This window comes from Glossina fuscipes, unplaced genomic scaffold (genome assembly GCF_014805625.2).
Source record: "Glossina fuscipes isolate IAEA_lab_2018 unplaced genomic scaffold, Yale_Gfus_2 0, whole genome shotgun sequence".
Classification (NCBI taxonomy): Eukaryota; Metazoa; Arthropoda; class Insecta; order Diptera; family Glossinidae; genus Glossina; species Glossina fuscipes.
This window is the reverse complement of record NW_023998414.1, coordinates 8219441-8242508: the sequence shown is the minus strand read 5'-3', so window position 1 is coordinate 8242508 and position 23068 is coordinate 8219441. Positions and strand designations below refer to the sequence as shown.

The 23068-nt window shown below is 32.4% G+C and overlaps 2 protein-coding genes across 3 annotated transcripts; both read right to left on the bottom strand.

Moving 5' to 3' along the window:
• Positions 1-510: 510 nt before the first annotated feature.
• LOC119640647 lies at positions 511-4652 on the bottom strand. Its single transcript, XM_038038838.1, has 3 exons — positions 4094-4652; positions 2408-3821; positions 511-1249 (listed from the first exon to the last, which is right to left on the bottom strand). Exons 2-3 carry the CDS (start codon positions 3213-3215, stop codon positions 618-620), a joined length of 1440 nt encoding a protein of 479 aa, XP_037894766.1. The 5' UTR covers positions 3216-3821; positions 4094-4652; the 3' UTR covers positions 511-617.
• Positions 4653-18660: 14008 nt separating this feature from the next.
• Positions 18661-20224, bottom strand: LOC119639893 (N-alpha-acetyltransferase 20). Of its 2 annotated transcripts, none has more exons than XR_005247586.1 (6): positions 20097-20224; positions 19906-20021; positions 19715-19844; positions 19517-19653; positions 18994-19452; positions 18661-18867 (listed from the first exon to the last, which is right to left on the bottom strand). XR_005247586.1 is itself a non-coding variant. In XM_038037601.1 (6 exons), the coding sequence occupies exons 1-6, from the start codon at positions 20147-20149 to the stop codon at positions 18832-18834; spliced, it is 534 nt and encodes a 177-aa protein (XP_037893529.1). In that variant the 5' UTR covers positions 20150-20224; the 3' UTR covers positions 18661-18831. The 2 variants fall into 2 exon arrangements, 1 of the variants encoding a protein (XP_037893529.1); XM_038037601.1 differs by having other exon boundaries at positions 19391-19452.
• Positions 20225-23068: the final 2844 nt, after the last annotated feature.

Here is a 23068-nt window from a genome sequence, read left to right as displayed (position 1 = left end):
TACGAGGAAGAAGGTTCAAGAGTTAAACTAAATTAATATGATGGTTAAAGTCAGTGGGAGCTAAAGATATAACTTGCTTAAGGGTGTTTTGTTGTCAGTATATGTATGGATGTGTGTGCCTGTCTTAATTCGCTTCGATTTTTTAATTTATTTTTGCTTTCTCCTATACATAAAGAAATCATCTTTTCTTTCTTTGCTTTTAACGAGCAAAAATAAGTAAAAGAAGGGGAGAGATTGATTGAGTGAGTGAGAGATAGATAGGGAGAGTAAAGTTTTTTGTTTGTTTTCGCTTATTTTTTCAAACAAATCGCAAACTGTTCTGGTTTTAAATTTATTAACAGCAATGCAGTCTAAAAAACTAAGGTTCGAAGTAATTTTGCGGTTCATCGAAGAATCGTGGTGTCAAAGGGGCTCTCTCTGTCTTGTCACTTTTATGCATAAATTTTGACTTTATTTGTAAATAAATGTTATGTGTATGTATGTGATTGTGTAGTGAATGTTTTCTTTTTCGGTTTTTTTTTTTGTATTTTTTCGGTTTTTTTTTTTTTTTTTGTTTTAATAAACAAGAACCTTGTTTACATTTCTTAAGCCCTTTTTTCTGTTCTTCACCGTCCTTCTTAATCACCACGTAACTTTTTCATGTCTGGTTGTTTAGAGTCGTCCGATGAACTGTTAGCCAACTCATCGGAACAATTAACAGAACGCTTTTGACCCATCATACCGCTGCTTAACGTTGACTCTGTTGTATCCGTTGTAGCAGCGCTAGTTTCATTATGATTGATCAGTAATGGTGTTAGTGGTGTTGTCTGGGCACGACTATTACTGTTGTTGCTGCTTTCATCTTCATATTCTGATTCACGCAGGCAATGGCTGTTCTCGCCGTATATAGCAGCCGCTGCAGCGGTAACCGCCGACGCAGCTCCATTGCTGCTGGCGTTAGCCAATGCTGTGGTAGCAATACCCGAGCTGCTATTTGCCTCTTTACGCTTTGCATTATTATTGTGATGCTTGTTAAGTGTTGGTGGCTCCATATTGCTTTCAGAATCCGAGGCCAATGGAGTAACCGCCTCACCATCACCGTCATCAGTTGTGGTGGTAGCTGTAGTCTGTGTAGTATTTTCATCGATAATGGGCTCTTGTGATGTGGAATCATTCGATACGAAATTAGAATCGCCATCTTGTGGTGTAGGATTGGTATTCTCATTCTCAGTTTCCGATTCGGCGGCTAAATTATGCGGCTCCCGACGCCCTAAATAATAAAATATTAATTAATTAACTTGGAAATCATATTTCCGTACGTTCTTTTTTTTATGCAAAGTTTTTTTAAATGCAAAATCAAGCATTCGACTTTGAATGGGTTCAAAGCCCCTCATCAAAACTTTTCATAGAAAAATAAAATTCTCTTCATCAAAAAATTTGGCCAAACATTTTCGCAATTGATAAAATAATATTCTAAAATCAACTTTTGAAACTTATTCCCACTTTTCAAAATTAATTCAATTCGTTCCGAGCAGAACATTGTAGAGCTTACTTTTCATATATCTGAGATATCTGATCACTTTTACGAATCTATTACATCATATATTACACTGTTGTAGAATTCGAATAACATATGAATTTCAAATGTAGTTAAATAACCGACCGTAGAGTATAGAATTGCGATATAAAGTTCATATCGTGTATTACTAGAAGAAAGCAACAAAATGCAATTAATATACGATATTTGAAATGACGTTTCCGTAAAATTCGCAAGACATGCTTGCACATCATTGATGGTGACTTATTGATTGGTGATTTATCAATGTAACTTAAAAATGATATATAGCTACAGATTCCCGCCTTGAACCGATTTAGACAAATTGCAATTGCAACATTTTTATTAAGGACTATTGGAATAAAATTCGTGAAATAAGCAAAGATTGCCAGTCGCAATGTAAACAACAGAAAAAATTGGCTCGTATTTTTGTAATAGTTGTAAGCGTGTATATGGATTGATTTCGCTGCTCTTTAAGCTAAAAATATCCTCCGACTGTTTTAATAGTAAAATTTAGTTAAAATTAAGTTCCTCTTGAATGGAAGTTTTGAAAGCGTAACTATGCGCGTTGCGTAGACAAGTCTTCTATACATGCCGATCGCAAAAATTTATCCGTCACGTTACGTTACTTTGATAATTAACAAATATATAAGAAAAACTAATATAACCTGCACGGTGGCTAATAAAACGCATCTTGTGAGCAAGCGACTATAATTTCCAAAATAATTAGTTAAGTCAATTGTAAATATCGTCTCATTTTGCATATATATGTAGTACTCGCCGATTTGTTGTTCAATTTCAATTTATCGATAATGTTATTATTTACTGATTATTTATATATTTATATTTAAGCGATAAAAGTTCACTGCTCACCTGCTGCAATGTCATTGTCTCCATCATTGGTATCTTCACTGGCAGCATCATTGAGTACTTTGCCTACGTTACCGTTTGCCTTTGATAAACCACTACTAAGAACGACGACGCCGACACCGCCGCCGCCTCCCTTGCCAGTGGGCATTTGATCCAATAGATCTGGACTCAGGTCGTTGGCCACATAATGAGCCCACAAAGCTAACTCGACGCGATGCGGCGACCAAAGTGGTTTTTCGCCGCTAACTTGTGTATTTAAACGTTCCACCGTGGCCTGTATATGTTGTACAAAATTGAGGTATTCTTTTGTCGTGTAATCGATACCTTCGATTTCCGGTATAGCCATTAAACATTCATCGGCCATAAACGGTGCCGAATCGGGGCTGGCAGCGGCCAGCAAAGCCGAAGCCATTGTAGTGCCAACACCCTTCAAATTAGACAATGCCGTAATGGCTTGCTCCAAGTTGGGTAATTTACGAAATGCTTTTTTAGTTTCCTGAATAACGGCCCGTGGTGTATTCACTTTGACCAGATACGATAATTGTGGATAAAATTTACCACGTGCCTGCTTCCATTTCATAGTCTGCACCAATTCATCGTATACGATGTGAGCATCTTTCCCTCGTCCTTTTATTAATTTGGGTAATTCATTTTGATACCATTGATCGAGACGTATCAGTTCCTGCGGTTTTTTGTTACGTTTCTCAGCCTTCAATTTTAAAACTTGTGGATAAAGTTTATAACAAAAATCAAACTGTTCGGTTGTACCGTTCTCAAAGAACGAGGCGGTATCCTTGCCGGCGTTGGTCATTTCAATTGTCGATTATTTATATGTATGTTTGGATTTTAAAAAATTCTTTTTAAAATTTGCAAAATATATGTAAAGTTTGACAGATGTTTACTGCTGCTACTTCTGCTACAGTTTGTTGGTAGTTCTACTTTTCTTTACTTTTTGGTAATGGCGGCTCGACGCACAAAACGTAGCCCGTGTTTTAGTTTTAATATTGAACAGAGACGTCAACGTCTTGCTCTTTATTTCTGCTATAGTGGTTATAATGCTTTGCTGCTATGTATTACTATGGTGGTTGGTTAGCTGCAATGGTCGTTGTCAGTGTTTTTGTCGTTTTTTTTTTTTTTTTTGCTTCTTATGTATTTGGCCTGTATGGCTACAGGCAGCTGTCTTCAATGTGGTGAATATCAAGCAACGTGGTGAAAGTGACTTCGGCTACTGCGTCAAACCGCGGCTTTACAAACACCACCACCACCAAATGGTAAAACATTTAGTGTATGGAATAAAATATTTCCTTAGGCAATAAATCCTTGCCAGCCACCTTTATACAAATGGCCAATTCGCCAATATACACACTTTGGAAACGTCTTATAGATTTCACATACAGACAAGCACAAGAAAGAAAACCTTCACAAATACACAGTATAGCATCAAAAGTAAAAAAGAAAAAAAATTATTTATATATATATATATATATATATATATATATATACGTTATATATTTATATATATGTATACTTATATATATTTATTTATATATATGTTACATATGCACACACACATATATATATATATTTATATAGATATATATGTATATATAAAAGATATAATTTTAATATAAAACGTTTTCATATTTTTATTATTTTTTTTTTATTTTACAATTATTCACTTCACGTTACCTGTTTTTCCAGAATTGTTTTAAATTTTTCTTAATAAATTATCTATATTTTAAAAAAATTTGGTTTATATTAATTTTTCGTTTCACTGCTTCATTTAAATTCCCATGTGTGTGTGACAAAAAAACGTTGCCAGTCAATAATATGAAAAAAAGAATTTTTCCTCTCCTTTTTCGTTGATTTTCAATTCGTGCGATGCACAGCGCACACAGAGAAATTTTATTTTGTCGTCAGTGTTCAGTGTTGGCTATCGTTTGTCGGGTAATCGGTTAATTCGTTTGCTATGCTTGACTGTTTCTTCTTCTTCTTCGTTTTTTTAAATTATTTTGTTTTCTTTTTTTCTAGATACTTTGCCTACCGCTTACCCGTCAGCTTTCACAAGCTAGCATACGCCACACATTTAACTAACCACTCTTACATATACAAGCTCGTTAATACTTCTTATATAGATATATTTATTTCTCATTTCTTGTTGCATGCATTTACTGGTTTTCTTGTTGCCCGTTTGCTTCTCTATTACTGTTCGCTTATTCGCTTGTGTTTTACAATAATTATTTTTCTGCTAAATCTACGGTATTGTACTTCTATATGCCTTGGCTGTATAAATGTTTTTTTTTTTTTTTTCCATTTTATATTTTCTGTAATCCTCCATCAATACGTACTTATATACATACATACGATATTATAATTGTAAAACAACCCAGAAGCGAAAACTCTTCCTCTTATTTCCATATTTATTACTACAAGCTTGGCGATATAGAAAAAAAACGGAAAAAACAATTCGTTGCTTTTAAAAGTGTAATAAAAAACGAAGTAGACATTAACTTAGATCGATGGTTGTAAATTGTCTTTATAAAGGTCATCGTACCTAAAATTCGCATTAGCTTACATATATAAAATTGTCAGCTTCACTTGACGTCCTACTATCTTAGTCTGTCTTGCTAGTTCCCATAGTTCCCCCATACATTTTCCTATAAATAGTATAACGGTTATATGTTATTTGAAACAGAAATAAAACTTTTAATGCGTAAAGATTATCGCTGCCTACATTGAATGCAATGAAAGAGTTGTTGCAATAGGGGCTTTAGTCCAGTAGTCGATAGAACTTGTAGAACGATTGCTCTTAACTTTTTAAAATGAATGCTCAGTAAATTAAATAAAAGGATACTATTTTTTAGAGTGTAAAAATAAAGAAGATAAGAGATACTCCGGGAGTTTGATGTTATATCCATCATTGAGGTTATATATTAGGTTTGTTTTGTTCGAACTTTTTAGTTGATTTCTGAACTTGACCTCTCAAAAGTTGAGAGCAAGTTTACCGCTTTAAACGACATTTTTTTCTTATCGGACGGGCTGATGTTGTGCCCCCGGTTATTTAACACGACACTCTTCGGCCTATAAGTTTGTGTAGGAGACCTCGATATTCGATAATAATCGGTTTTTTGGTGACAAGAGTCATGAGTCGATAAATCACTGTATATCTAGACCTTAAGAAACTTAAGCAAAGGATGACGAAAAACTGGGGTCTCGGAAACTGGGATATTCTTTTAAACAAAGCTTGAAAATTTTCTACTCCGAGAGTAGGCAGACAGGAAACTAGAAGGCGTGGCTAAGTCGTTCAGTCGCCCAATCAAAGCATATATGTATATATAATTTATTTGATCTCTGATACGTATTACAATGGATCGTAAAAATGTAGCAAATTTAATGAGCCTTTGATTATAGATAGAATAACAAACCGACAACAATTTTTGGTAGAAAATAAGTTTTCGTTTTTTTGTTCACCTTTGCCCACTGATGTAAAGGCATGCACGAAATACGTGCTTTTTTACGAAGTACAGAAGTCGTTTTGCGAGGCGGCAACAAATATCAGTAGATTAGAATAAAATTCGAAAGTAAACGTCATCGTCCATAAAAAAATTGCGAATCGATTTAGCTATGTTGACACTGATTCTTCATCGGCTTTTGATACTCTTACCGTTGCTAAAGCTAATAAAATTTTATTTTTCTTTTTGATATGAACAATCACTTAGACGATGTTCCTTATTCACGTAAAGCGGTGACTGTCACAAACAAGGAAAAGGAAAAAGAGGAGAGGCCGCCGCTTAGTGGATGTGTGTCCAATCGATAAGCGTTATGTTTTCACCAACTAAGCACTCACATTAGTTCGAACGATTAAAGTATATAAGTTATTCATTCATAGCTTAGTCTATACGTCAAGTTTTGAAAATGGCAACGATCCAACTATGAAGACACCAGTACAAAAGTTGTAGTATTAAAAGGTTTTGATTAGATGAGTGAGTTTATTATGAGTGATTTTCAACAAAAAACACAATATTCGAACCAGATCTCGGGAAATCAATGTAAACACCTTATATCTGTTACGGATGGCAGTCTTTAGGTGGAGAGACGGGAATATTTACATGCCGTGATTTAGAATTTCATAGTGGGCCAAAATTTATAATCACTTTATATGAGATCTGCTTATGAATGATTACTGTGGGTTGCAAAAGGGATGATCAAATTAATACGCATCTATCTCATCTGTGGTGAATATAGCATAAACAAAACGAACAAATTCGTCAATTTTTACCTACCACCAAACGTATAATTACTATATATTCTCATAGATATATAAGCAGATATATGTATCTGCATGCTTGTACGTATAGGTTCGTGTTTGTGTAAATATTGAAATATCGAAAAAATTCATTCTTGTCTCTTTTTTTTTTTAATACTGAGAAAACATGAACACGAAAACAAGAGAAAATAAAGCGCAAATAATGTATTAAAAGATATAGAGCGACCCTCATGGAAATGTATATAAATACATAAAAGCAGCAGTTAAAATAATTCAATCGTGCCACGAACAAACGAAAGAAATGAAACTCGAAACGCGCATAGATACGAGAATGTATTGTATATACTCGTATACATATAAAAATACGGATTGATAAAATGGTTGCATAGCTTGTTGGCTTGGAAATATGAGAGATATAGAGATAAATGAGAAATATAATACATTCAAGTATTAAAAGCAGCAGTAGTTGCTTAGTCACGCTATACTCACAAATTGTATTCTTTGCTATTTTTTTTTTTTTATACGATTCGATTCCACTGCTTGCGTACATAAAACATTTTTTTTTTATGCCTTTTTGCAGTTTGGGTTTTTTTGCAATTCATTAATCGAGTTTTTGCATAAGACTTCGCAGAAAAAAAACTTTTGCCAACTGGTACAAAATTGTCAACTTTTCTCATTCGTGTTGTAGAGTGAATATGAATTGGATGGCGTATATGCATGAGTGTAGTATGTAGTATCATGTGTACTTAATATGCAACGTTTCAATGCCTATATAGATACGAGAAATAAGGAAAAAGCAAATAGAAACTAAGGGTAAAGAATAATGAATGCAAATATATATATATATATATATATATACATTATATATATATATATTGCTTGTAGGGCTGAATTTTCGTGTGCCACCAGGCATCGAATCGCTGAACCAAAGGTTGCAGAAATTTGATGGCTAAAGTAGTTTTACAGGCAAGCAGAAATCAAGTTTGTGTTATTGTATCGCATATTCTGAGTTTGGTATATCGTTTATTATTTTGTGGTTGAAGCTCTCAATACATATGCCCCAAAGCAAAGGCTGTCGTCTCGTTATCGATTTTAAAACAGCTTTGTATTCGAAATAAGCACGCACACATATATCCGTCTACTTATTTGAACTTAGCAAGCATAAAAAACTCCCTTCTTAATGTAACCCCAATAAAACATTTTCATTTATATATATATATATATATATATATATATAATTGTGTATACTCAAATATATTAATGGGAAACGAATTCTTAAGAGTACTACACTTTTTCTCTAATAAGATTTAGAAAGAGAATATTATTATGTTTAAGTTTGCACAGAGTTGTTGGAACATTTCTAAAAAAATCAATTAATAACAAAATGAAATGTTAGTTCATATATCGTATACAAATTTACGTTATAATGAGGAAAAATACACTACATGCCATCTCTGTGTTTTAAATAAACAAAGCTTCGCAATCAATTTTTTTGAAAAATATGAAAATAAAATTGAATGAATGATCATTGTCATTTTTCAGTTAGCTTCCAATCTTAAAAGTTTATTTAGGTTGCTCACGTTGGATTTCAAATTTGATAACTGAAATACTCTTTTCAAGTTAGAAAACCATAATAAAGCTTCTTTCTTTCGAAACTTATGGTGGAAACTCATTGTGGCATTGTAGGCATGGTTGTCCTTCAATCTCTCCGTTTCGGTGTTTTTTTGCAGAAAACATTTTTCTGCTCGGAAAAATCGATGCATCGGCTTCAAATTTAGTAAAAACATAAGAAGTTTTTGGCCCCATGGTGATATCTAAAACGGCCAAAATCGTTCAAAAGATGCGTCGATACTAACTATAAACTCTTCTGCTTTTAAAAGCAAAAAAAATGGGCTATGTGCTCATTACTCGTACTTCACAACATATCTAGCAGTAGAAATTTTGACGGGTAGCCTATGGGTAATCTTAAAATGCCTGCACAAAGACAGAGAAAATTCGCCACACACATCCAATGCTAGGAAGTGTCGTTATTTAAAATTTTTTTTTAAAACAAAGCTGACTGGGTGTAAAAGTTTCGGGACCAGACGAATATTTTTTCTTTTTTTTAAATTAAATTTGTTGGGTATGAAGGATTCCGTAACAGGCGAATACTGTCGTCTTACTTGTGCCTTTTTACACTTTTCAAAAAACCGGCATTTTTAACGCCTGCTTAGATCATGATTTTTTTTTTTTTTTTTTTTTTTTTTTTATCCGCCTGAGTGGCCGAGTAGGCAAGAGTCTCGACTAGCAAACTCAATAGTCGTGGGTTCAAACCTCAAGTGCAGTAGAGTTTTTAATAAAAAGCCGATAGCCCTAGATGCTAGTGCTTTAAGACTTTAGTCTTAGAATTTATTCTCTGGTTAAATTTATAATAATAATAATTTTAATATTTTTTGCAAATTTTAAATTAATATAATATTAATACAATATAATATATAAATTAAAATCTAAAATAATATAGTGTACAAATCACGTAACGTGAAAAAAGATTTAAAATGATAGGCGAAAACAGGCTTATGTGTTTTAGCGCACACAAAATAGTTGAAGCTGTTGCCCTCTCTGTATATATGAGAAAAAAAAAAAAAAAACACTATTTTTGTGTATATGTGTTGCGTAGTTGTTGCGGTAAATCCCGTACCGTGCATGATTGTTGTTGCAATTTCTGATTTTTGTTTACATCGGTCATGCACGTGCTATTATTTACAGTCAGAACGCAACTGCTATAAAAAATGCGCTTTTGTCCGATTTTTCTTTTTTTTATGAAAACAAGAAAACATTTTTAGAGAATATTAAAAGAAATGCATGCCACAGTTATTCATTTTGCTCCGCGGCAAGCAGCGTAATTGGTGCAAATATTAACCTAAATGAACGAATGTGAATGAATGAACGCTCAACTCTTTTTTACTGCGTCTTTTTTTACCCGGTTTTGAAATAACACGGTTCACCAATAAAAGCATGTATTATTTTTGATACCAATCTTTTCTTCTAGCATGAGTCTACCCAATTGACGACAGTAGTGCTAGGCACATTTGACATATTTACAGATGGTAGCATTATTGATCCATTCTGTAACAAGATTCAAGCAGTGATGAATAGTTGCGAAAATGATTCTTATTCTCAATTTCAATTAAAATTTTTATATGTTAAACTTATAAACTAGATTTTTACTATATGTAATTTTTCTAGTGTGTTCTTGCTAATGAAAATGAATTGCTTTTGCTTTATAGATATGTAATAAATTTCACTATTATTCCTTTTGCACGCTTATCTTAGGAAAATATTTAGAGTTTTTTAATATTTCTCTAAATTCGATGCTTTAAAGTTGTGGAGCACACCTACATGTGTGCCGCATGTTTTTTTTTTTACGCAGTTTTCTATCGATGGTATCTGATGTGTAAAGAAAGATTTGAGTGTACGCAAAAATGGTTTAATCTACACGCCTATAGCTAGAGTAGTCTGCAGGACATATCAAATTTTGATCAATTTCTTGTTAATAAATAAAGTTTTAGTGTATTTATCGAAAATATTCCACGTACTGCTGTTGAGAATGTTATTTTAAAAACGCTGCAAGAAATTTGTATGCGATATGGAAAATTCAAAATTCCAAAAGCTTTTAAAAATTGAGATTGCGTTAGGGGAAGTTTTTTTTTTTTTTTTTTTTTTTTTTTTTGATTATAATAAGCTCTCCTACTATTCCACGTTCAAATGTTATTCCTTATGCTTTTCTCTCGAAGACTAGATGCGCTTCCATCGCTGGATCTGATGAAGAGGTAATTGCACATATTACACCTTACGTGCTACAAAATGGTAGAAAGAGCGCCAACAAAATTTATGATTCTTATTCCAAATATGCACTCCTCGATGACGCTACACCAACATATTTTCGGTTCGAAATGTTTTTTAAACGAACGTGGACAGTTTCTAAGGACATCTGTTAGTGTACTACAGAAGTTAGAAGCCAATAGGTCATTGATATCGCGGCATAATTGCACCATTTTCAATTCTTTTGGTCAGAGACAAACCTGATATATCAATGAAGCAATCGCAATGGATATTATATATATGCGCATGTGTTACTATGTGTGTTTTAGCAACATTTTCGTAATGCAATTATGTTAAATTCCATTCCCAGATTTCCAAATTCGATTTTACGTTCACTCGATGATTCAATGTAAGTTTCAGTGCGAAATGCATGCATTCTATGGCCCGACGACACACTTTTCCTAAATATATTATCTCTTCTATTATATCTTAAAAATATATTATCCCAGCAATTAGTTTATAAATTTCAATTGTTTTTGTGTAGCGCAACACACGAAATTCAGATTTTTCCAATGTTTTAGAAAAGCAAAAGTATCGTCACTACAACGGCTATAACTTAGAAACTATTGATAGGAATGTCGTGAAATTTTTAAAAATTTTCATTACTGGGCTTTATGCTCAAATTCAAGAGGAGCTCGCTGAAACCTTGCGAGCGACTCAACAAACGATTTCAAGCCGCCTCAAGACCATGGCTTTAGTGCAAAATTGAAGAAATTGGATTCCATATGAACTCAAGCCAAGAAATATTGAATGTCGAAAGCGGATCCACTACGACAAGCCAAAGCGTTATGCATCAACTTCAACGATAGAAATGGATATTCATGGCGAGAAGCTAATGCTGTGCAATGTTGGGATCAGCTCGGCATGATCTACCATGCGTAACTCTAGCGTAACGAAACAATCACTGGGGAATGTTACAAACAATGCCAAAAGACGCGAGAAAGTGTTATTTGAGAACAACGTTTCTCGGTCACATTTTGCAAAAATCATGAAGGCGCTTGGAGGCGCTTTAATGGGATGTCGTATCCGCCATATTCACCCGACACTTTCTCCCTCTGACGACCATGTGTTCTGGGTCCTGACTGATGGTCTAGCCGGGCAGCGTTCCACTTCTTATATATAAGTTAAAAAATGGGGCTATTCTTGGATCGTTTCAAAAAAGGAAAAATTTTTCCAACACAAATCACATTTGCTACTGAAAAATGGGGAAAAATCATAGGTAATGATAGAGAATACTTTGAATAAAATACATTGTACCATATATTTATTTGAATAAAGCTTCAAAGCTCCAAAAAAAAAAAAAAACCTCGAAACTTTATAAAAATGTTGACAGTATTTAGCTCGAGACAGGAAAAGAATGTTCACGATGTAAAACAAATGAAAAAATCTTTGGAAAAAATCTTAAAGGAATAAAATCAAGGACGAAAAGGAGTGCGACATTAATTTTCCTCTAATTATGTATTCCAGGAATCATCGAAGGATTTCAGTGTCAACGGTAACGCATTCCAATGCCTAGCAACACGAATAGAAAAAGATTCTGATGAGAGGATGAGATAGAGTAGCGTGGCATCAATATGACAAAGTTTCGATTCGACCTAGAGGATTGCAAGCGTTCTATTAAAAGGCTTGGGGATCGAGACTACATGATTTAGATAGAGGTAGATAAGCTATCTGAACTGGTAGATAATCGGGGAAGGAGCATTTTATGGAAGCGGAGGTGATATTCACAATCTACTAATCAGTTTTTACTTTTGTTCGCTTAAACCTATTCTATGTTAATCTTTTCACGAACGATTCAAAAATCAAAAGAAGATATCGTTCAGATTTTTAACCGCTGAGCGTTAACGATAATTTCCGAGTGGAATACATTTCATGCATCCCAGTTGTGTACTGGAATTTTTGTTCTTTTCATTACCGAAAATAATTATATTTATGAAAACGTAAAAGTCGTCTACATGAGCAATGGGCAACGGCGTTAAGCGGTAAATGACGCAATCATATGACTTAGCTTTAGGCGTTCAAAAATCAAAGTAAGAGAGAACCCTCTTACAATAAAACAAGACGCTAAAGACGTAAATAGCAAAATATTTGGGCTTGTAAAGTAAGTCTGGTACAAATTGCTTTTAATAAGAAAAACAACTAAAAAGATAAAAGTCGGCCAAGGTTCAGCATAAACTATCCTACACTACCCTTACAGGTTCGAAATAAGGCATTAGTGGTCGAAAAACTGGGGAACTGATCCGATCAAATTCCTCCTTTAATCAAAAAATTGTAGCTTATAGGTCACATAAAAGAAAAACAAGACGGACAGATGGGCGGACAAGCTTAGATCTATTCAGAAAATGATTCCGAATCGATTGGTATAATAAAAGTCGAGTCTGTCTTCTCAAATCCTTGTGGGCTTCGAATGGATTTTTTCTGTCTTTTCTATCAGACTTGTTCCGCAGACGTTCATAACAGAAGAAGTGAAATTTTAATTTTCATAAATCATTAATAAACAAAAACTGAAAATATATATGATTCATAAGCAAATTGTAGATAATGTGAAGTTGCATACATCAACACAAATTTAATATACTCACAAGTATGACAAGTGGTGTAGGGCGCAATTATTTCATAGTCTTTCTCATTGCCCGTAAGGAATGCGTTTTTATTTTTTTCTCGGTTTCTTTTGTTTAAAGACTCCCTTCAGTTTATTAAAACATAATACATTTTTTTTTTTTAACTTTTTAAAAAACTGATGTTCTCTTGGAATGTTTTCATTTTATTTTTATTTTTTTATTTATTTATTTACTAATTTTTGTTATATTCTTATTCGTTTACATTATTTTATCATTTTGAAAATAAAATATTTTATATTTTTATAATGAAAAATTTAACTCTGTTAACTCGTTTGAATTAAAAAAAAAAAAAAAAAAACACACATAAAAAACTCGAAAATCGAATTCACATATGCTTAACCAATGAAATTAGGAGCTTGCTTAGGATTAGGTCGCCGAAGAGTTCAGCTACTGTTCGCACATTGTTTACAGAATTAAGCTGTAAAGCTTCAGCGCATCTTCGTATATCTACCGTATTTTGCGGACTATAAGACGCACCAGACGATGAGACGGACTGCACTTTTATAAGATGACTTTTAGAAAAATATATTTTAGTGTTAGATTCGGATCAAAATTTGTACTTATTGTTAGCATAACTCGCATTAGTAATATTCAGTTCACCTTCACTCTTGGTATTATCACTTGTCTCGTTAATGTCACCGTTCGTATTAGTTTCATCTATGTACCTCAAATTTAGAGATGATTTATTGAGAAAATATTTTAATATTACCTTCGGACCTTAATAAGCACCCGAAATTTTGGTCCATTTTTCTATGTTTTTCTCTTTTTATCCATAACTATATTTCCATTTCCATTCTTAAAGGGCTACCCGTAGCACGATCGATCAATTACTTGTCATAACTTTCTTTGCAATTTTTGACTTTCGATTCTTATACGAACACAAAATTCTAGTTTTCGATATACTTACTGACCTGGAACACTAGAGAGTTGTATGGAAAGTCATTTCGTTTTTTTCCCCAACAAAGAAATTAATTGTATTTTCTCTTACATTTAAGCCGCATAGTCGTTGTATATTTTGATAGATGGTATAACAAGGTTTGCTTATTAAAAAGTTTTAACGGATTCTAGGCAGTAGTTGCCCAGTGCTCGATATCCTTTCAAATATAGAGCACTTTTGGAATATTTTGTTCTCTTGTCTGCCATCGAGAAGGTAAAAGTGCGATTTAAGGAAAATAAACAAATATTCGATGTATAAGGTGAGGAGAGCCAGTGCCAAAATTCGTTTAGGCAATTTGGGTTTTGAAGATATCCCACGTTCTGAAAGGCCTTCGTTGCATTGATGCAAGTTGTCGAATATTAACTCGATATTCAGCCTAACGTTCATGATGACGTGAAACGTCACTGTAAAAACATCGTCTTGCGAACTACGTTGACAACTGCTTGATAGAAAGCTTAATACTCACCGGACTCATACACGATCTTACTTATCTGTTATGATAGTCGTTTAGTCGGTCAGTCAGAATATGTTGCGCATTTTCTTTCGCTATCAGTTAACTTTTACTACGACCGATTTTTTTTTTTATCGATTACGAACCGTACTGACGTAAGTGTATTAGAATGTTGTCCTGATGCAGCGATTAAAGAATTTTTTTTTTTTATTGCTATAAGATATTTTCATTAGAACGGTAATAGAGGAAAACTACCTGTCCTTACGTTCTAAAACGGGGACGACCGTTTAGATTTTTGCTTCGATTTGTTTTTTCTCTGCATGGAAAGGTTGAAATTAAAGATTTATATAGCAATCAAAGCTTTACGACTATTTTTAAAAAATGGATCGATTTACTCCTTTCAATGTGTTTTCCTAAGCACTTTTATGGAATGATATGTATATTAGAAAAATTTAACCTTATTTTTTGCCCAACGGCCAATTAAATTCGAAGGAATTTTCTATAAGCAAAACGGGTTCTGTAAGCGAAACTGGATAAAATATTTTTCACAAAATGAATTTTGAAAAGGAAAATTTTCATTTATTTGCCATTTAAGTTAAATTAATAAAATCATAAATACTTATATAAATTATTAGACCTAGATGTAGTATTATAAATCAAATAATAATAATATATTTAGAAAAATTGGATAAACAGCATTTAATTTATAATGCAGAAAAGAAAGAAGAAAAAATTTTCAATTAATTTAATAAAGGAGAAGAAGTGAAGCAAAAGAAGAATCCATCCACACATTTATAGTATTCATTAGATTTGCTTTAAGAAACAACATGAAGCGATCCATCGATATATATATAGTGCTTTAATAATAATGCTTTAAAATTTATAAATTTTTTTTTTTTTTTTTTGCAAATCTGCGAAAAAAGTAAAAGTAAAGAAGAAATTATTAAAATTGAAATTGAATTTTTTTTTTTAATTAACAGTTTCTGTAATAGAATTGTATGTCTACTATGCCGCTATGCTATAGGCGTAGTCGTACGCAGCGTACGTTGACGAAAAATCATCCGTATTCGTATATCGCTAGTTCACCTTTAGATTTTAATCGAACAGAAATCCTTAGCGCACTCAAAGTAAGACTGTGCGATTTTCCACAGCCAGGTCAAATGCGAGGAATTAACAAACTTATTCACTGAATTCAAATACAATCGCATAAATGTTTCATTTCTTAACAATGTGTTCGATATGATGAACAATATATGATTTAGGTCCGATTTTCAAATATCTATTTCATTTCATTTCATTTTGTTTCATTCATTTATTCAATATCAGGATATAAGACTGTGGCGTAATGTAATCATATAGACTTGAATTTTAAATCAAAGTATGTAAGATACAATAATTCGTATACATATATACATACGCATATAGTCTAATCATACCGTCAGAATTAGCTCCCAAACCCAATTAGATCGAAGATAGACAGATAAAAATGAAAATGCACTGCAAGCTAAAGATGCAAATTGCAGAATAATTCCAGTCAGTAATAAATCACATTTACATTCATATATACATATAATAATATATAATATTCATAGGAAGGTAAGTAAAATTTAGTTTAAAAGTTTAAGTCGACAAACATTATTAGAGCGTTAGAAAATATGAAATGAAATTCATATCGCAAACCATTCCAAAGAAACAAAGTCACTCTCACCAGAAAAGATTTCTGAAAAAGCAATCTATAGATCCTTGAAAATATCGATTTAAGAATTTCGAAAAAAAATCATTCGTTACCACATTATTATGAAATGATACTGAAAATGAATTTTGAACATAAGACAAGATGTATGAGGCTAACGTGTGACATTGTACACAAAAATCTGACAATCATGTTAACTATACGCCCCAGACTAAGCAGTACAGCTTCAGAAGAGTCTGCCTAATATGCTAAGGTAGATACATATTATTGGCGTAAATCGTCCATAGCGTACCCAGACCGAAAGACCATTGTTTATGTTATCTATGATATAATTGAAATAAAATGAAATAATTGTACTTGAGATAAATTTGCTTACTTGCATATGATAGTAAAAATCGTTATCATTCTTGTTAAAATCTGAATTCGAATTGAATTAATTTTGCGATTAATTTCAAAAATAAACTTGAATCTTTATGAAATATTCGACTCAAGTGTCAAGGTCATTGCGTATCTACAAGGATTTCTGTACTGTATGGGAATAGCGAAAATAGTAACAAAAATGAACTCGTAACATTTTTAAAATATTTCTTTGCTCATTTGCACAAAATACGGTATCTTTTATTCGAATATAAACGATACGATAAGTTACATAAATTGTATTTGGCTTTGCAAGACAACAAATGCATGTTATTGGGAGTACAAATTATTTCGGTCCGCTCTCGCGGCCACGAACGTGTCACAGTGACAACCGATTTCGATGCTTTCAAACATCTGTCAGTAATATTGAGTTCATATCGCCTTTAGTTTCATAAAAATATCATGGTTTTCACTTATTAGTTTCAATATATTAAATTTGGTTTTAACTAAGCATCTTTTTTGCGGAAGAAAAGTGTTGCAGTTGAAACTTGTAGAAGTTTATGGCAACATTGGTTCAACTGATAAATCATGTAGGAAATGGTTTCGAAATTTCAACAATAGTGATTGCAGCGTTCAAGGGGACAAAATCGCACAAAATCGTTGGGAGTAAGTCAACAAGCAGTTTTCATACGATTGAAATCTATGAGAATGATGCAAGAAATAAACTTGAATGCCTTATGAACTTATGAAACCGAGAAATATTGAAAGGCGATTTTACGATCATTGGCCAGGCACTAATTCAAACGCAATGAAAGATTTTTTCATCAGATTGTAACTGGAGTTGACAAGATATTCGATGACGACTGTAAGAAGAAAAACTACTGTGCTATATTCAAGGATTGAAATATATGTATGGGGTGTATGTGATTGGATTTTATTACAGGTGGTCGGTGGTCGACTACAACAGATTCATTTGAGCCGTGCATTGTGAGATATACGGCCGGAATACGAGCAAAGACATGATAAAATTATTTTTTTGCATGGCAACACTCGGCCGCAAGTCGCACAAGTCGTAAAAAAATATATGAAAACGGTCCAGTGGGATGTTTCTCTCACTAATCTTGCTCCTTCTGATTACTGGTTCGTTTCGACGAATGCATTGCGGCTCTCTAAAAAAGACGATCGATTTTTTCGAGACGGAATTTGAAAGTTGCCTTATAAGTGAGAAAAGGTACTAACCAGCAACGGGCGACACTTTGACAAGTGCGCTTGATTCGTTTTGTTGCGAAATGAATGCATTTTTCACCAAAAAAACGGACTAAACTAATTTATATTCCCAATATTGCTCATATAATAATTGAAGAATCAGACGTCTATGTAATTTAAGAAAGAAAATTCCAATTTGGAAATATACATTGGAATATACTTTGGACGTATGAATATATTTGCATATAATCTGAGTACGTCACGATTACAAGAACTTTTTGTATAAAGAAAATACGATTGCTACACAAAGAGATGGAAACTTTTCACCTATCAGGACACGCTTAAATTAAAGAAAAAGATATAATAATTCTTTCTGATGCTGTTGCTTTAATAACTTTCATTAACGGAGTCTAATGTGGCGCAAATATTTTATTCGTCGAATTTAAAGACGAATTACTTATGTGAAAATGAATATAGACTTCAAATTTGGTTCAACCATTTTAAGTTGATTGCCTTCCATCAAAGCTGGAAAGAGGCATAATTCGAATACATACTTCGAAAATGTATAATACCATAGTGTTTTGAGCTTTCCGAAAAAGCAACATTCAATCAATTATATTTAAAATATTATTTAAAATATTATAAATTGTAATAGTGATTATACGCTTGTAAGCCAATGACAATCCGCCGTAGATTCGCCAAGCTTCAAAAAAGGACATCGTTAACCTTGTGGAATAATAAGTGCATTGAAGTCTAGGATCATCACTATTGTTACAATACCAAAGGTCTCATTTGCCATAGTGTTTAATGCAGGTTATATGTATTGAATCTTTGAATCATATTCATTTAAAAGGAATAGTTAACATACCGCAATACTTCATCCTATTGCTTCAGTTTAACCCAAATACAGCAAGATTGTTATGTGGTCAACTTATCGGATTTAATGGGAATTTCAGTCATCTCTTCTCTATTAAAAAAGTTTCTTTTCAAAATATTGTCAAGTCGGAAGTAAACTAAAGAAAATTTGTAACGCGTCAATTTGCATTTTCTCGTAATTCACGTATGGTTATCTAGAAAGAGAGAGAAGAAATAATTTTCTTATCATGGAATTCTCCAATGAACTGCAATAAATTATTAAGGTGAATCAATTTCAAAAAAAAGGATAGATTTTAATTAATTTATTATTACACAATTACCTTTTACTTATTTCGCATACGGGATGTGTGGAAAACATAGCATGAGTTATAAAGAGAGAATTGTTATATTAATAACAATATAATAATGCAATACGAGCTCAATTGGTCAAGCAAAAAAGGTAGGGAAAGAGGGGCATAGTGGAATATATCTTTTAATATTATGGTAAAATTGCAAAACCACAAACAAACAATTTACATACATTTAAATAAACAAATATACAATGTATTAATAATTGTTAGGAACATAGCCTCAAAGTCATATTATTAAAACAAAAAGAGAAGAATTTTCATATGGGGAAGCACATATTAAAGTATAGTCTGATGAGTGAGCGAAAAGTTAAAAGGAAAACAAACGAAACATTTAATATCAATTCATATCTAAATCTTCCAGGCGTACTGGCTGTGTGTACGGTATAATCGACTTTTTCTCCGCATCACGGGACAAAGCCTTACGCATATCTAAAAATTACAAAACAAATAATTAAAAAAAAAAACGGTAAATTTTTCATCTCTTATTACTGACCATACGCATCTTCATCATTTTCGCCCGAATAATAGTCCAATATTGTACGATAAATAATATAACCCAAATTTTTGTACATATTAATAGCCACTTGATTACTTTTACGCACAAATAGATCCACAAAATACGCCCGTTTCCTAGAGAAGTTTGAAAAAGAACATGCAATGCAAAAACTTCATGTAGAAAAAAAGATTATACTTTTCTGAGATATCTTCCAAGAAATTCATTAATAGTCCGGCCAACCCTAAGCGGCGATAATCTGGAGAAACGGTTAAGGCAGTAACATGACCATGCCAATTTTCCATATGACCTTCAACTTTGCCCATGACTTTTTGATTGAAAATAATTTGTGAACTACTATTCCTTTTTCTTTTTTACCTTCTACTTACTATAACCCATAATTTGGCCGCTGGGCGATTCCGCTAATTGAAAGTACTCCGGCCATCTGGCCAAGTATTGTGTATAAAATGACAAACCATATGTTTCTGTAAGGGGATCGAAATTGCTGTCAATCAAACAGGACAGCAATGAACTCTCAGTTTTCTTTTTTGCCAAATTTCGAAAAAATATGATTACTTACACATTATTAAACTTAAATAAATCATCACAAGTAAATGGCCGTAGGGTAGTCATAATTTTTCCTTTTTTTTTCTGAAATTTTAACGTAAAATTTTTATTAAATTCACACCTTAAATATTTGTTTGCCTTTGTATTCATATAAATATATATAATTAAAAGGGTTACCAACTTTAAAAAATAGCAACTTAAATAATGCTGTTTTTCTTCTTCGTCCAGAGAAGATTTATATGTCGCAGATATTCCTATCTTGATCATATTTGCGTAATAATGCATTTTTTTTTTGTTAAGTATTGGATATCTATCTATATGTATTCATTATATATATATACATACATGCGGGTGCATTGGGGTGTGAATACATACATATATATAAATAAATAAATTTGTTTATATTACAAAAAAAATTATTTGTGCAAATGTACATTTTAAAAATTTGAATTGTTTTTGTATGAAATATATATTTATAATTTTTCATATCTGGCAGTACTTCTCTGACAAAATTCGTTCATTAAATTTTATTCGTGCAGCAGCAAAACGCGTCGTGTTGTTCGTCGAGAAGATTTGTAAAAATTTTATGATTAAGTATAAATAATGTGAATATATTTTGGAAATATATGTATTATTGAATAATTCATTAATCTTAAAAAAAAAGTGTTAGAAAATCTATAATATATTTTGTACGGCTACAAAAATTTTAATAAAAAGCCTGTCTGCCAAAATAAAAAGTGCAAATGAAAGTGGGACAAGCAGCAGAGCAGAGCAGCATAGACGACGACTAACACATACACGTAACTCGTATACAACAAATTGTGGACAATGTTAAAAGAAATAATTTTCACAAAAGCAAATAATAATAAAACAAAAAGCAAAAGGAAATCTGTAAGAAATATGTAGGAGGAGGAGTAGAATAAAAAGAAGCAGCAGTTGAAATTTATAGCAAAGAAAACCGTAAAGCATTTGCAACACTATTTGGAGTAATCGTAAAATAAAAACGTGCGTGTTGAAAAAGCGTTAAAATTTCTTTATTTCATAGTAAAATTTTAAAAGGAGAATTTCCAAATTAAATGAATTATAAATATTACAAAGTATTTATTTTACTATCCAGAAAGCGAAGAAGAAGAAAAAGTCTTATTTAGCCGCGTTTGTTCTTGTGTATTTGTATGTGCTACGCTTAATACGGGATTTCGGTAGACATCGTTTTTGATGTCGTTTTCATTTCTTTTCCTATCATATTTTTTTACTTTATAAGGTTAAATGCCTTTACGACAAATTTGAAAGAAATTTTAGTATTGACAAATTATTTTAATGCTTAAAAAAATTTATTTTATGGATATTGTGCTTTATATCATAAAAAAAGAACCATTTAATGTGCTGCTGTCTTTCTTTGCCTGCCGCAGTTCGAGGTGAGTTTACAGTTGTGTTATTATTCGGTGTTAGGTTATTCATTTAGTTTTTGTCGCTTTCGTTACTATACACGAATAAACCGCGCATTTCTCCGCTTTTCTCTCTAGCACTGCCAGATTAAAAAAAACATATATATATGTGCATATGTAAAAAGAGAAATTACATGTATATCTCCCTCTTTTTGATTTGCAAAGTAAAACGAAGCTATAAAGAATTCATTAAGGGAAAAAGAAGTTATAAGGATTTAAGTTTTTCTAATGCAAGACAAAGAATCCTAACTTTTATATGTTGCGCAGTTGTATGCATATGCGTACGGTGATTAAGATCAAGGTTAAACTGAAAAAAAAAAAGAAAACGCATGAATTTTTATAAACAGATGATGATATATTTCTGTTTTTTCTTATGGCATATATATCATCATCTAAGACTTGTTTTTAATAAAGAGGGCTGCAACAGTTTGTACACTGTCGTAGCCACGACTTTAATGAAAGCTGATTTCTGAGAGTAGTGGAAATGACTAATGTCCTTTTTTCTTGTACATCTTTGTAGGCAATTCTTTTAAAAGAAATTTTTAATTTCATTTGGTTGCGACTAAAAGTGATGATACCGAAGTATCTGGTTTGAAATGATTTTTAAAAATTTGACATTAGATGGGTAGGTTCATTTAAGTTATATACAAGTGTTTCTAAAAGTAATCTAAATCCAAAGCTGGCCGTTTTTAATAATTTTAATTTAAAATTCATTCAACAAGTAATCTTAAATAAAAGTTGTCCATCACATTTAAAATCACCTATAACTTATTGCTTCCTAATATCAAAAAACATTATTATTATTATTATTATTATTAATTTCGCCAGAGAAATAAATTCTAAGACTAAATTCTTAAAAGCACTAGCATCTAAGGCTATCGGCCTTTATTAAAAACTCTACCGCACTTGAGATTCGAACCCACGACCACTGAGTTGCTAGTCGAGACTTTTGCCTACTCGGCCACCCAGGCGGATCAAAAAACATTATTTTCCTTTTGTTTAAATAAATAAATAAAAAAAAATAAAAATACTAAAAGAACTATTTACCTTTCTATATTTCTTTTAAATATATAGCCCGAGTAGAGCAAGAAGGCGAACAAGTAATCGAAATTAAGGATTACGCGTACCCAAATGTAAATCCATCTCGGTAGGCCTGCCAATGCTAGGACAAAGTTTCTTTGACAATATCGAATATATTATAAAACCCCGCTATTTTATAGTACTTTTTAACCTCGAGGACTTTTACCCAGCAACGGGGAAATCGCAAAGACTATTAAGCGTTTGAATGTCCGTCTAAAGAAAACTAAAATGAAAGAATACAGGAGCCTAGTGTACTTCGTTCTCAAAACTAATGATGTTGGCTACACTAGGACTCCAAAAGACAAAAAAAGAATCCCACTTTATTATCGTATCTGTGAAGCAAGCCACCAAAAAGAAATCTTGTAGGATTATACCGTTATCATTTTGTTTCACTTGCTGTTTGATTGACCTCGATATGCATTATGTGAAAAGTATAGGTACGATGTTTTATTTTTTACCT

Coding starts and splice junctions, on each gene's coding strand:
- LOC119640647 (XM_038038838.1), bottom strand. CDS start 3,215: ATGACCAACGCCGGCAAGGATACCGCCTCGTTCTTTGAGAACGGTACA. Junction 1,250..2,407: donor AGACAATGACATTGCAGCAG/GTGAGCAGTGAA, acceptor TTTATTATTTAG/GGCGTCGGGAGCCGCATAAT.
- LOC119639893 (XM_038037601.1), bottom strand. CDS start 20,149: ATGACTACCCTACGGCCATTTACTTGTGATGATTTATTTAAGTTTAAT. Junction 19,845..19,905: donor CGGCCAAATTATGGGTTATA/GTAAGTAGAAGG, acceptor TCAATCAAAAAG/TCATGGGCAAAGTTGAAGGT. Junction 19,654..19,714: donor TTGGAAGATATCTCAGAAAA/GTATAATCTTTT, acceptor AAACTTCTCTAG/GAAACGGGCGTATTTTGTGG.